General features: G+C 40.4%; 1 protein-coding gene across 2 annotated transcripts in view; it reads right to left on the bottom strand.

The window, feature by feature from the left end:
* LOC126235751 (serpin B6-like) overlaps window positions 1-13,958 on the bottom strand; it is a 104,569-nt gene that overhangs the window by 24,482 nt on the left and 66,129 nt on the right. For both annotated transcript variants that reach the window (XM_049944542.1, XM_049944543.1), the window contains exons 3-4: window positions 10,564-10,743; window positions 8,069-8,276 (exon numbers count right to left, since the gene is read on the bottom strand). In XM_049944542.1, coding sequence (XP_049800499.1) covers window positions 8,069-8,276; window positions 10,564-10,743 — 388 coding nt within the window. The remainder of the gene's footprint in view (window positions 1-8,068; window positions 8,277-10,563; window positions 10,744-13,958) is intronic.

The raw sequence follows: 13,958 nt of genomic DNA, 5'->3' as shown, positions 1-13,958 counted from the left end.
TGTCTCGAGTGGCGGTTGAGGGGGGGGGGGGGGTATCATAGCATCTAGCTACAATGTTTAGCTGTGAGGTTATACAAGAGTTCGGTTATATTTAATTCAGCGGAAAAATACTCTTATCGGAGCACAAAAAATTCTAATATGTTCCTGTTTATTTTAAAAGAGTTTGACTGAAAAGTGGTATACCAACTGCCTCATTCTAGCTTCCTCAGCACCTTTAAAAATTTGCCCCAAACTTTTTGCATGCGAACGTATTCGCGCTTTTTCTTAAAATGCAACTCACCTCAAATATTGCCCAATTCAGTCCTAGTAACCGAAGCTTGGAGTGACAAATTATCTAAAAAAATGGGTCAAATGGCTCTGAGCACTATGGGACTCAACTGCTGTGGTCATAAGTCCCCTAGAACTTAGAACTACTTAAACCTAACTAACCTAAGGACAGCACACAACACCCAGCCATCACGAGGCAGAGAAAATCCCTGACCCCGCCGGGAATCGAACCCGGGAACCCGGGCAAATTATCTAAATTTAAGACTATCCAGTGAGGGATTAGGTTGTCTCTTGAAAGGATTGCTACACCTCCGCCTCTTACATCATCTCGGTCAGCTCTATCTGTACTGGAGCTTTTAACTAAAAATTGTCTATTCGGTTGGATACCTCACATTGCTGCAGCACTGTTAAAGCTGTCTCACTAAACTTCCTTTATTTGAAATAACGGCGCTATTGTTTCGCTGTAAAACGTTAAACGACGTTAAACTGTATTAGTTAACCATCTGTCGACGATTTTACTTAAGGTGACCTTATATTTCCTTAACTTCGTATTTCTTCTGCCCAGTTAAGCATTAAATTCACAGCTTTCTGCCCAAAATATCACTGAACCCCGAAAAACGTTATTTGACCCTGACTTCGTGCCCATAACCGTAACGTTCCCTAGAGTGTTGATCGCCACATAGACAGCAACGATATTGCGACATTGCCTGTAACGTAAACACTGGAAACATTGTTTAACTGCTGGAACTTATGGAGTTACTTCACAGTGCGTGCTATACATGTCAAAATTTCTGCAGAAGGACTGAAGAGTTCAACGTCAGGACACAGGCCTGCAAATTTATAACGAGTTATACGCCGTTCTGGGCGACACGTTTCGTCTTTCACGTTAATTTGATGACGCGAACGTCAGGTGACATTACTTCCATAACTTGTGCCTCAGAAAGTCCAGTACAGACACACCTGATTACTTCCTTTTAAACAGCTTCTTGTTGTTGATGTAGTCTTTTGTAATGACTGGTTTGATGCAGCTCTCGACGCTACTCTATTCTGTGCAAGCCTCTTCATCTCAGAGTAAATGTTGCATCCAACATCCTTCTGAATCTGCTTACTGTATTCATCTATTGGTCTCCCTCAACGATTTTTACCTCCCACTCTTCCCTACGATACTAATTTGGTGATCCCTTGATGTCTCAGAATGTGTGCTTTCAACCGACCACTCCTTCTAGTCAGGTTGTGCCAGAAATTTCTTTTCTGTTCACTTCTCTTCAGCACCTCTTCTTTAGTTGTGTGGTCTCCCCATTTAACCTTCAGCATTCCTCTGTAGCTCCACATTCTAAAACTTCTATTCTCTTCTTATCTAGACTGTTTTCCATGTTTCACTTCCATTTCTCTTCTTCCCATTGCCAGTCTGCATTTTATATCCTCTCTGCTTCCGCCATCATCATTTATTTTACTGCCCAAACAGCAAAACTCATCACCACTTTAAGTATCTCGTTTCTTAATCTAATTACCTTAGCATCATCTGATTTAATTCCTCTACATTCCATTATCATTATTATGCTTTTGATGATATTCATGTTATATCGACGTTTCAAGACACCGTCCATTCCGTTCAACAGCTCTTCCGGGTCCTTTGCTGTCTCTGACAGAATTACAATGTCATCGGCGAACCTCAAAGATTTTCTTTCTTTTCCCTGGACTTTAATTCTTTTACTGCTTGATCAGTGTACAGACTGAATAACATCGTGGATAGGCTACAACCCTATCTCACTCTCTTCTCAACCACTGCTAACTCCATCGTAGGTTTACCTTTCCTCAACCTATCTTCTAACAGAAGTCGTAGGTCAATATTGCCCCGCGTGATCCTACGTTTCTCTGGAATCCAAATTGATTTTCCACGAGGTCGGCTTCTACGAGTTTTTCCATCCTTCGGTAGAGAATTTGTGTCAGTATTTTCAACCTTGACTTATTAAACTGATACACTACTGGTCATTAAAATTGCTACACCAAGAAGAAATGCAGATGATAAACGGGTATTCATTGGGCAGATACATTATACTAGAACTGACATGTGATTACATTTTCACGCAATTTGGGAGCATAGATCCTGAGAAATCAGTACCCAGAACAACCATCTCTGGCCGTAATAACGGCCTTGATACGCCTGGGCATTGAGTCAAACAGAAATGGTTCAAATGGCTCTGAGCACTATGGGACTTAACATCTATAATCATCAGTCCCCTAGAACTTAGAACTACCTAAACCTAACTAACCTAAGGACATCACACAACACCCAGTCATCACGAGGCAGAGAAAATCCCTGACCCCGCCGGGAATCGAACCCGGCAACCCGGGCGTGGGAAGCGAGAACGCTACCGCACGACCACGAGCTGCGGACGAGTCAAACAGAGATTGGATGGCGTGTACAGGTACAGCTGCCCACGCAGCTTCAACACGATACCACAGTTCATCAAGAGTAGTGACTGGCGTATTGTGACGAGCCAGTTGCTCGTCCACCATCGACCAGACGTTTTCAATTGGTGAGAGATCTGGAGAAGGTGCTGGCCAGGGCAGCAGTCGAACTTTTTCTGTATCCAGACAGGCCCGTACAATACCTGCATTATCCTGCTGAAATGTAGGGTTTCGCAGGGATCGAGTGAAGGGTAGAGCCACGGGTCGTAACACATCTGAAATGTAACGTCGACTGTTCAAAGTGCCATCAATGCGAACAAGAGGTGGCCGAGACGTGTAGCCAATGGCACCCCATACCATCATGCCGGGCCAGTTTGCCGATGACGAATAAACGCTTCCAATGTGCGTTCACTGCGATGTCGCCAAAGACGGATGCGACCATCATGAAGAACCTGGATTCATCCGAAAAAATGACGTTTTGCCATTCGTGCACCCACGTTCGTCGTTGAGTATACCGTCACAGGCGCTCCTGTCTGTGATGCAGCGTCAAGGGTAACCGCAGCCATGGTCTCCGAGCTGGTTGTTGTATTGCAAACGTCCCCATCTGTTGATTCAGGGATCGAGACGTGGCTGCTCGATCCGTTACAACCATGCGGATATGATACCTGTCATATCGACTGCTAGTGATACGAGGCCTTTGGAATCCAGCACGGCGTTCCGTATTACCCTCCTGAACCCACCGATTCCATATTCTGCTAACAGTCATTGGATATCGACCAACGCGAGCAGCTCTGTTGCAATACGATGAATCGCAATCGCGATAGGCTACAATCCGACCTTTATCAAAGTCGGAAACGTGATGGTACGCATTTCTCCTCGTTACACGAGGCATCACAACAATGTTTCACCAGGCAACGCCGGTCAACTGCTGTTTGTGTATGAGAAATCGGCTGGAAACTTTCCTCATGTCAGCACGTTGTAGGTGTCACCACCGGCGCCAAATTGAATGAATGCTCTGAAAAGCTAATCATTTGCATATCACAGCATCTTCTTCCTGTCGGTTAAATTTCGCGTCTGTAGCACGTCATCTTCGTGGTGTAGCAATTTTAATGGCCAGTAGTGTATTTGGGTAATATTCACACCTGTCAGCACCTGCTTTCTTTGGAATTAGAAGTACTACATACTTCTTGAAGTCTGAGGGTATTTCGACTGCCTCATATATCTTGCTCACCAGATGGACGAGTTTTGTCGTGGCTGGCTCTCCCAAGGTTACCACTATATCTGACGGAATGTTGTCTTCTCCCGGGGCCTTGTTTCGACATAGGTCTTTCAGTGCTCTAGCAAATTCTTTTCGCAGTACCATGTCTCCCATCTCCTCTTCTGACGTCTGATTGTTCTAAGTAATCTGCAGTTGGTGGGTTTCCATTGATCATAATTTTTACGATTTTTTCGGTTATTCTGTCTGGCAGTGGCAGTAGTGGGAAACACACTGCCTGCTTTCGACATAAATTGACTGATTGTGTAGGAAAATGATAGATTGTTGGAGATACGGCTAAAGCTGCGGTCAGCACGAATGCCGTTCATATCACATCTTTACTGTGTGGAAGGTTAGGCGCCGCCGCCGCCGAATCGACGGAGCTGCCCGATAGCGCTATCTGGAAGCCTTGTGAGTGCCTGTCGTTGTCATATTGTCGTTGTCATATGACTTAATGTGTAACATTTGTCATTATACATTATTATTGATTTTAAATAGGCAAATGCAGTCTTGCTACAAAGTGGAACTGGTCGATATTGAAAGTGATTGTTCTCATGCACACCATGGTTCGTAAAGCATTAATTGCATAGTGTAAGTAACGTTTGACAGGTGGGGGAGGATCTAATGCAGACTATTGTTTGCCAGTCTGTAATTTTAGTTATAGTGGAAGCTGATAACACAAACTTGTACAGTTCTTGTGGTAGGATAAAATAATGTACGTGGGGACGGTTACTACAGACAATGCATAAGCGTGAGTTAGGAGGAGATGGAGGGCGTAAATCGATTGTGTACGAGGGGTGTAATCTACTTTTCTATGTAATTTCCGTCAATGTTGAGGCCCTTGACATAACGTTGTACCAGTTTTTGAATACCCTCCTCATAGAAGTCAGCCGACTGACTTGTTAACCACTGCATTACCACTGTTTTGACTTCGTCATCGTCTTGAAGCCGCTGACCGCCCAGGTGTTTCTTCAGGTGCAGGAACAGATTGTAGTCACTGGGCGCAAGATCGGGATTGTACGGAGGAAGATCTAGAGTTTCCCATCGAAAAGATGTGATGAGATCTTTGGTCTGATTCGCCACATGCGGACGGGCATTGTCTTGCAGCAAAACGATGCCCTTGCTCAACTTCCATCGACTGTTGCTTTGATTCTGGTGTGACATAGGTCACCCATGTTTCATCACCCGTAACAATATGGCTCAAGAAATCATCACCGTCGTTGTGGTACCGCTCAAGGAAAGTCAGTGCACTTTCTAAGCGTTTGGTTTTGTGCACATCGTTCAACATTTTCGGTACCCAACGAGCGCACAGTTTTCGGTAATTCAAGTGCTCGGTCACAATATCATACAAAACACTACGAGAAACATTAGGAAAGTCATCCCGCAATGAGGAAATCGTAAAGCGTCTGTTTTCTCTCACCTTATTGTCCACTTCCTGCACCAAAATTTCATTAACGACCGAAGGACGCCCACTCAGTTTTTCATCCTGCACATTTGTGCGGCCATCTTTAAATGCTCCTACCCACTTTCTTACCATTCCATCACTCATAGTGTTTCCTCCGTAAACTGCACAGATCTCGCGATGAATATCGATCGCTTTTAGGCCTTTAGCACTAACAAATCTTATAGCAGCCCGTACTTCACAGTCGGCGGGACTCACGATTATCGGAGGCATCTTAAACACTCAGTACACAACGTAAACAAGCAAGAATGGCGTCAGTGCGTAGATTAAGGTACAGGCTTTCACGTAAAAATAAAGTTATTGAGATATCTTAGCAAGCCTTTTTTTAATTTCAAAACGGTAATTACTTAAAAAACACGCCTCGTATTTCTCTTCATCCTGCAAGGTTACCATACCGCACAGCAGTACCCTAGGCGAAGATAGATGAGATGGAAAGTATTATGCCTTGCAGCATATGGCTGATCTTATTATACTAATTTGTATGTATTTGTACCAAATTCTAGATTGCTCATAGTTCTTTGTCGAAATTTCGCCTTAGTTCTATTTGAAAAGAAAAGTGGTATCCTCCAACTTTAAAACTTGATCGGAATTAGCTCGTTTGTTACTTCTATTCTTCTGTACAGATGCCGAGCGGAATGAACAGTTTGCACTTTAAAGACATCGGAGCTGATACTTTGATAAACGTATGCCACTAAATTTCCTCCGTTATTATGCGTTTTTAAGTGTATATACAAAAAGCACATGAATGTTGCTTGTCGTTGCTGGTGCACTCTACCCTTGGCCACGACCTGGTACACACAAAATAGCGTAACTGGGCTAGAAGTTTACAACTAGATTTCGAATACAACCATATTTAGAAGGTATGTATGCAAGGTGATGCTACCACAAGTGCTATCATCTTGGCTCTTTAGACTATAAGGAGCATACGTGACACTACTGTCATTCTGAAGTTACGTCTACTGGCGGGAATTCTGTCAGCCTATAGTTTTTTTTTTAATTTTACACATATAAGCAAGTGGCAGGAGATTGTTAACAAAGATGACATAGATATTACGTAGTACTGTCGAACTTATATGCAGGCTTCGTTTGTCATGGAGTAGGATTCTAGGCCAAATCATTAAGGCTCGTTTCGCGTGGTAAAGTCCAGCAAAACACCTATAAATTACATTATGTGGAGGTGGGAACACTACTATCTGCTGACATGTTGTATGTATTACAAATATAAGATGAAAACTATGAACCGGGTGTATTACTATATTTCATATGTTTAGGAGTCGTGTCATACAGGATGCAGACAGTTAAAGAGCGGTTACTGATAGTGTGGATTACTGCAATGCTGATGGAGTAAGTTTGATTGAGGGGTTGTTAATTGCTAATTTAGTCATGTTACACAGCCAAAGTGTGTCAGAAGGAAAGTGTAAAAGTGTATGTAGAACAGAAACATACTACCCCCCTCCTCACATACACACACACACACACACACACACACACACACACACACACACACACATATTCAAGTACACCCGTTCGCACATGAATTACAACGGAAAAATCTAGGACGTTAGAGCTAAAATATGAATTTACCGACAATTAGTCTTTTGGACTGTTGCCGAGTTTTTTTTAACCTGCGGAATAGTTATTGATGGAGTGTTTAACTAAGTGAAAAACGATTTCGCAGTCAGCCAACTTACTGGGTCATATCCTTACTACGTAGCCTACTGGCTCAAGACTGGGAAATATGTTTGTTTGTGGCGACATAGTGGCAACCATGGTTAGCATCAGCTCCACCTCCCCAGAGGACACAGGGATAATAATTACATGGGAAGAAAAACGAAGAAATGTAGGCAGGAAAATTCGATCCATTGACCTCGCGCTTTGAAACTAATCGCTTAACACTTTTTTCCTTCCTCGCTTTCCTGGTTATACAGGAACCCATAAAGAATTTACCACTCTGACCCTAAAAACAAACCCTCTGAACAACTTCAGGCGCTGGCCGCTAACTACCTAAACTAAGAAAGGAGGAAAGGAAAGAAGTGAGATGTTAACAAATGTATATAACAGGGAAAGTTTTCTTTATTTTTTTATAGTTATTATTTCTTCTCTTCGCGTATGTGGGGCGTTCTTGAAAGCTGCCCGTAGCCGTGGAGAAATCCGTGCACATCTCCTCCAAATAAACGGGAATACAGTTGGTGATCGTAATATCAAAAGATCAACAATAGTGCAGCAGATCAACTGCTTATTGCAGGGGCATTCCAATTGCACTGTTGTTCTAAACCGGTTTGAGGCCCATTGCTACCTTATTATTCCTTAAAATACAAAAGTAATTTTTTTACCTGTTTGGTTTTGTTAAATTCATAAGTTATTAAGACTTAAGATTTGTCAGCACCTATATATCAATTCTGTGGTTGTTCTCATTTTCATTCAACACTACCTCAACTAAGAATTTTAAATTTTTTGTTCTCCCCTTTGTTTGAACTTGTAATGTCTTTCCTTCCACGAACAATACGAGACTGGAATAGAAAGGTGTACTCAAGGTACCCTCCGCCACACACCGTCAGGTGGCTTGCGGAATATGGATGTAGATGTAGATGTAGAACGAAGCTAAGGAACACTGAAATTTTTTCAGTGTCATGCTAAGTGTGAATAGTGATTGGATGAGAAAAATTACTTACCAGGAGGGATTAGATTTTTTATCTTCTGATTTGTCTTATTTTCTACCCAGTCATTAATTATTTTCCGTGCTTGTTCTTCTTGTGAAAAATCCACTACTTCTGCTCCAGCCTTGAGTTTAACAGCGGAATTGTTGAATTCATCCTTAACGTCAAAACCATTTTTAATAAATATTCTGTTAGCTATGCTAAGCAGCACGTCGTTGTTTTCCTGAAATATAAAAAAAAAGAAACACTTGTTAAAAGCTGAAGTACTAAATTTAATTTTAGATTCATTTCTCAGGACGCGAGTGATGTAGTGGTGATAATGAAATGGTATTAGCCATAATTTTTATTTTTGCTTAATAAGAGTCGAGACGAAGCATTACATTTTTCTTTACATCGTATGACAGTGTTTTCGTCGTGACAAGCTTGATGTAAAGGAAATAAGCTTAAATAGAATAAAATCGAAGTTTGAAGATAATGTGTCACGTTGTTTACTTCCACAGGGCATGATAATTAATTAGTTAATTAGTTAGTTACATGTTCCACAAAACGTTTATTTTATCGAAATGACGTGGAACGAGTCAATTTACAGGATTGTATGCACGATTTCTGTTAACATTAATGAACACATTACTATTTTTTTGTCCTACTCGTGCAACTATACTCAACATTTATTTACTTTTCTTTTTTTCATTACGGACTACCAGATTTGAAGTAAAAATTCATGAATGGAATATAAATTACGCAGGAGAAACGGTTTTAAATTAGATTTATAACGTGCTTCGCTACCTGTCAGATATTTTACCTTATTGTGGAAACGATAATTTTTTTTTACTGCGTATTGAACTCCTTTCCGGATTACTGATAGCCTTAATAATGAGTAATAAAGGTAATTTTACCATCTGTGAAGGATTATTTATTTCGAATTTCAGTAGCGAGTATAGGTATTGTGGCGGCGCAGTTAAAGTGTCCAGCTCCTTGAAAAGGTACCTACATGACGCCCGTGGGTGAACATCACATTTTATTCTTCCTGCTGGCTTTTGTGTAATCAATACTTTCTAAGTTGTGAGTTCCTCAGAAAATTATTCCGTACATTACTGAGTGGAAATATGCAAAATATGTCAGGAGGTTGATATGTTTGTTGACAAGATTATCAATTGCAAGAAGAGCAACAGTAGCTGGACGTAATTGTTCTAGAAGTTCAGTAATGTACTTGTTCCAGTTCAAGGTTTCATCAGTATGTACCCCCAAAAATTTGGAGCTATCTACCCTATTTAATGACTCCTGCTGTAGTGCTAAATCAATTGTTGCTATGACTCTGTTTGTTCTAAAGAACTGAATTGACGTTTTATAAAAATTTAGAGAGAATCCATTTTCTGAGAACCACTTAATAATTCATTGGAAAATATTATTCATCATCTCTTTTATTGCTTTCTCTCTAATGGAATTATACCACTGTCTAATGTCAGTGCAATATTATTTTCGTTCACTTTTCCCTCTATCTGTTGCTATAATTTGTACCACTCATAGGCAACCATATGCAGTGTTTTCTTTAACTTGCACAGGCGAAATTATTTTATCTGCTTAAGCAAGTCGTATTCAAACGAAAACTTCACCTTTTATCGAATGAAGAGTCAGTACCGTTTAAAAGAGTACAGGCGCTTTTTACTGTTTCGGACTGACTTTCTGGCAACCGGTAATAAGTGAACCATTGTTTCCTTTAAAGCTATCTCAATTTCAAAGTCTAAGAGCCTTGGTATATTTTGCAGAATATTGCATCCTTTTTGTGGTATTCTAGCTTTTAAAATACTGGTTCGGTACAGAATCTGACTTTGTTAAATGAATTGTTCAGCTACTTAATGAGTGACTAATTAGGCGGTTCTGAAACATTCAGAATGTATTTTCTGCGGGTGATTCCACTGGATTTCGATGGAAAAACAAAAACAGTGTGTTAGAAGGTAACAATACTCTAGTGGTAATGCCCACAGGAGGGACTGTATACTTTTCGTAAAGAACACTTTGAAACATCAGAAATAGCAAAGACAATGTCTTCAATTTCTTGCACACAAGAGTAGCAAATATCGCCTTATAAGCTATAAACACATTTTTGTTTATATATTACCATCATCTGTCACCCCCAGCACCACCTGGCTGCGGTACAATTTGCACAACGATTGAGTACAGCTACGCCGTTAAGTAACTACTATAGCCACCTTATCACTTCCGCAGAAGCAATCACTTTGTATGATCAACCAAAGCCCGTGAAATGCGGCGGGTGTGTATCTAGTGGCAAAAGAACCTAGATCTTGTGTGCTACTGAAGGTTATTAAATTCACTGTCAATGTTCATGGATCCATTCCTAAATCGATAAACCGTAATGGATACCTGTGTTTAGCGACATTTTAAATATAGATAACGAGTCTCTAGTGAGAGAAGTTCAAAGAGACATTGTTGCCATAGCCTCCCATTTTCGTCAAAAATATAACTTCAGAGGATGTGATAACGATATTTACCTGTAGGCGCGTCATTATAGCACTGGATCCATCCTCTGTCACATTTCTGTCTTCAGGTAGACGCAGACCTCTCGCTATCTGCTTGGCTGTATCTCCACGAGCACCCAGAAAGACAAGTGCTAGGATCACTTGTATACTGATAGGCGAGAAGAATACATTATCTGTTCCGTTTGCTAAATCCTGGAATTGAATATTTAACTGCTTTAAAGCGTTATTCAGGGATTCTAAAATTTTCCTGAAACACAATCACAGAAATGTTTAGTAAATCCATACACTCCGTAAGGTTACATCACGAAGTTTAGCTAAAAATTCAATAACTAGGACCTAAAAATCTAGTTGCTTTACAATAATTTAGTTAGGACGAATAAATTGCTGAACTCTGGGACGTGAAGGTAAGTTAGTGGAATCGGGAACGGAATCAAGCAAAATCAAATGTGAGACGCGAGCTTTGCAAGAAGTGTGACAAAAAATCGACGACGAAACAGAAATAAAGTCAAGACAGATGTTTTCTACTGAGGAACAGAGATGCGAGGAAATTCACGTGTAGGCTATATTGAAATGAGGGAATTAGATACAACGTGGATGATTTAATTTTATCCAGTGCCGTCAGTGTTTCTTCCGCGATAATATTACTTTCGTTAAAAAAGATAAACCACCTTCAGTCTCAAATAGTGATTGTATTTCAGTGCACGATGCATTTCGAGCACTGGAGCCTCATATTCAGGTAAATGATAAGTCCAAATCATTTTTCAAATTTAATTTAATAGCCCTCCTGTTAAGATAACATACGCGTAATCACAAAGAGACACACTGTGAGTACAAGTTATTACAAAACTATGACAATATTGAAAAATTACTTAATGTTTACAGTACAGACTACACTGTATAGTGTATAGATGCACATAAATATGACAACTCATCTGTACTTCAAAATCATGTAACCAATGTTGGAGACAGTAAGCTATCAATGTTGTCTTAGTTTTGCAAAAACTCGTATTCAGTTTGTCATTTTTCATAACCCCTATGTAGTCTTAAGAAAACAACCTTCGCTGAAACTAAAAGCAAGGGCGGTATCATTAAGAGTAAATGGGAATGCCACTGTTAATTGCAGAGGAGAAAGCGAAAAGAGGGAAATAGTACATTGAAGACGTCTATGAGGGGAGGTCTAATGACGTGATAGAAGAAGAAACAGACGTCGATAGAGGGTAGATAAGGGATCCAGCGTTACAATCAGAATTATAACATTTCTGGAAGTCTTACAATAAAATAAGGCAGAAGCGATAGATAACATTCCATCACAATTTCTAGAATCATTGGGCGAAGAGGGCATAGAAGGAGTATTCATGTTGATGTGTAGAATGTATGAATCTGTCGATATACAATTTTACTTTCGGAAAAGCATCATCCACACAATTCCGAAGAACAGTCCCGTATCCAAGTTGCTGACAGGAATAATATACAGCAGAGTGGAACAGAGAATTCGGGATGTGATCGATGACGATCAGTTTGGTTTTAGGAAAGGTAAGGGTACCAGGCAGGGAATTCTGTCGTTCCGGTTGATAATGCAAGCGAAACTAAAGGAAAACCAAGAAACGTTCAAAGGATTTGTCGACCTGGAAAAAACGTTCGACAGTGTCAAATGGTACAAGATGTTGGATCTTCTGGGAAAAGTAGTGTTAACCTATAGAGCAAGACGGGTAACACACAATATTTACAAGATCAAATTGGGAATAATAAGAGTGGAAGATGAAGAACGAAGCGCACGGATTGCACAGAGCATAGGACAGGGATGTAGTATTTCGCCCCTACTAGTCAATCTGTAGATCGAAGAAGCAATGGAAGAAGTAAAAATTCAAAGTCGAATTAAAGGTGAAAGGATATCAGTGAGGAGTCAAAGGTGAACATTCGCTGACGACATTGCTATCCTGATCGAAAGTGAAGAAGAGTTACAGGATCTACTGAATGGAATGAACAGTTTAATGAGTACATAATAGGAATAGAGTAAATCGAAGAAAGACAGAAGTAATACGAAGCAGCAGAAATGAGAACAGTGATAAACCTAACTTCAGGATTAGTGATCACAGAGTAGATGAAGTAGAGAAATTCTGCTATCTAGGTAGCAGGACATGAAAAGCAGACTATCACTGGAAAATAGAGAAGTCTACTAATATTAAATTATTAATTAATATAATTAATAATATTAATTATAATTAGTATTATTAATTGGAGGAGGATATTTCTGAGAATGTATGTTTGGTGCACAGTATTGTATGGTAGTGAAACATGAACTCTGGGAAAACCAGAAAAGAAGAAAAGCGAAGCATTTGACATGTGGTGCTATAGAAGAATGTAGAAAAGTACGTGTACTGATAAGGTAAGGAATGAGAAGGTTCTCCAGATAAGTGGCGAGGAAAGGAATATAGGGAAAACACTGACAAGAAGAAGGGACTGGATGTTAGGATATACGTTAAGACATGAAGGAATAGCTTCCATGGCACTAGAGGGAGGTATAGTGGAAAAAAACTGAAGAGAAAGACAGAGATTTGAATACATCCAGCAAATAAGTGAGGATCCAGCAAATAATTGAGGCCGAAGGTTGGAAGTGCTGCTCCTAGATGTAGAGGTTGACACAGGAGAGGATTCGTGGCGGGCCACATCAAATCAAAAATGGTTCAAATGGCTCTGAGCACTATGGGACTTAACATCTATGGTCATCAGTCCCCTAGAACTTAGAACTACTTAAACCTAACTAACCTAAGGACAGCACACAACACCCAGCCATCACGAGGCAGAGAAAATCCCTGACCCCGCCGGGAATCGAACCCGGGAACCCGGGCGTGGGAAGCGAGAACGCTACCGCACGACCACGAGATGCGGGCACACATCAAATCAGCCAGACGACTTGTGGCTCGGAATAAATAAATAAGTGAAATAAAAAAAAATCTTAACAGAATGAGTGTTAGCCTAGATTCAAAAATTGATGTACACTTATCAAGTACCTGAAGATGAGATCACGGAGCTCGCAGTGCATCGTGCATTGAAACAAAATCGTGATTTATGCCCGAAGGCGGTTTGGTTTTTGTTTTATGAACATTCGGGGTTCATACAGAATAGTAACACTTCAAAAATTGAATATTTTCCATGGAAGTTATCCAAGTCCATGCCCACATTCTTTTAGGTAAATACCTCCACGAAGAGCTACAGAATCTCATGCCTGACACGTAATCTCACTACAGTGTCTTAATAGTGTGGCTTCACTGAAATATCAGGGTGAGAAATAAACAGTGATCCTATAGTGGTAAAATTTTAGCGTATGATAGTAGAAAGCACAAAGGTTATACTTAATGGAATTTGCTCGGTAGAAACAGGCGTTCTGCATTAACATATTATTACAG

This window comes from Schistocerca nitens, chromosome 2 (assembly GCF_023898315.1).
Source record: "Schistocerca nitens isolate TAMUIC-IGC-003100 chromosome 2, iqSchNite1.1, whole genome shotgun sequence".
Taxonomy (NCBI): domain Eukaryota; kingdom Metazoa; phylum Arthropoda; class Insecta; order Orthoptera; family Acrididae; genus Schistocerca; species Schistocerca nitens.
Note: the sequence above shows the minus strand (reverse complement) of the source record. Positions and strands in the feature narration are given on the sequence as shown.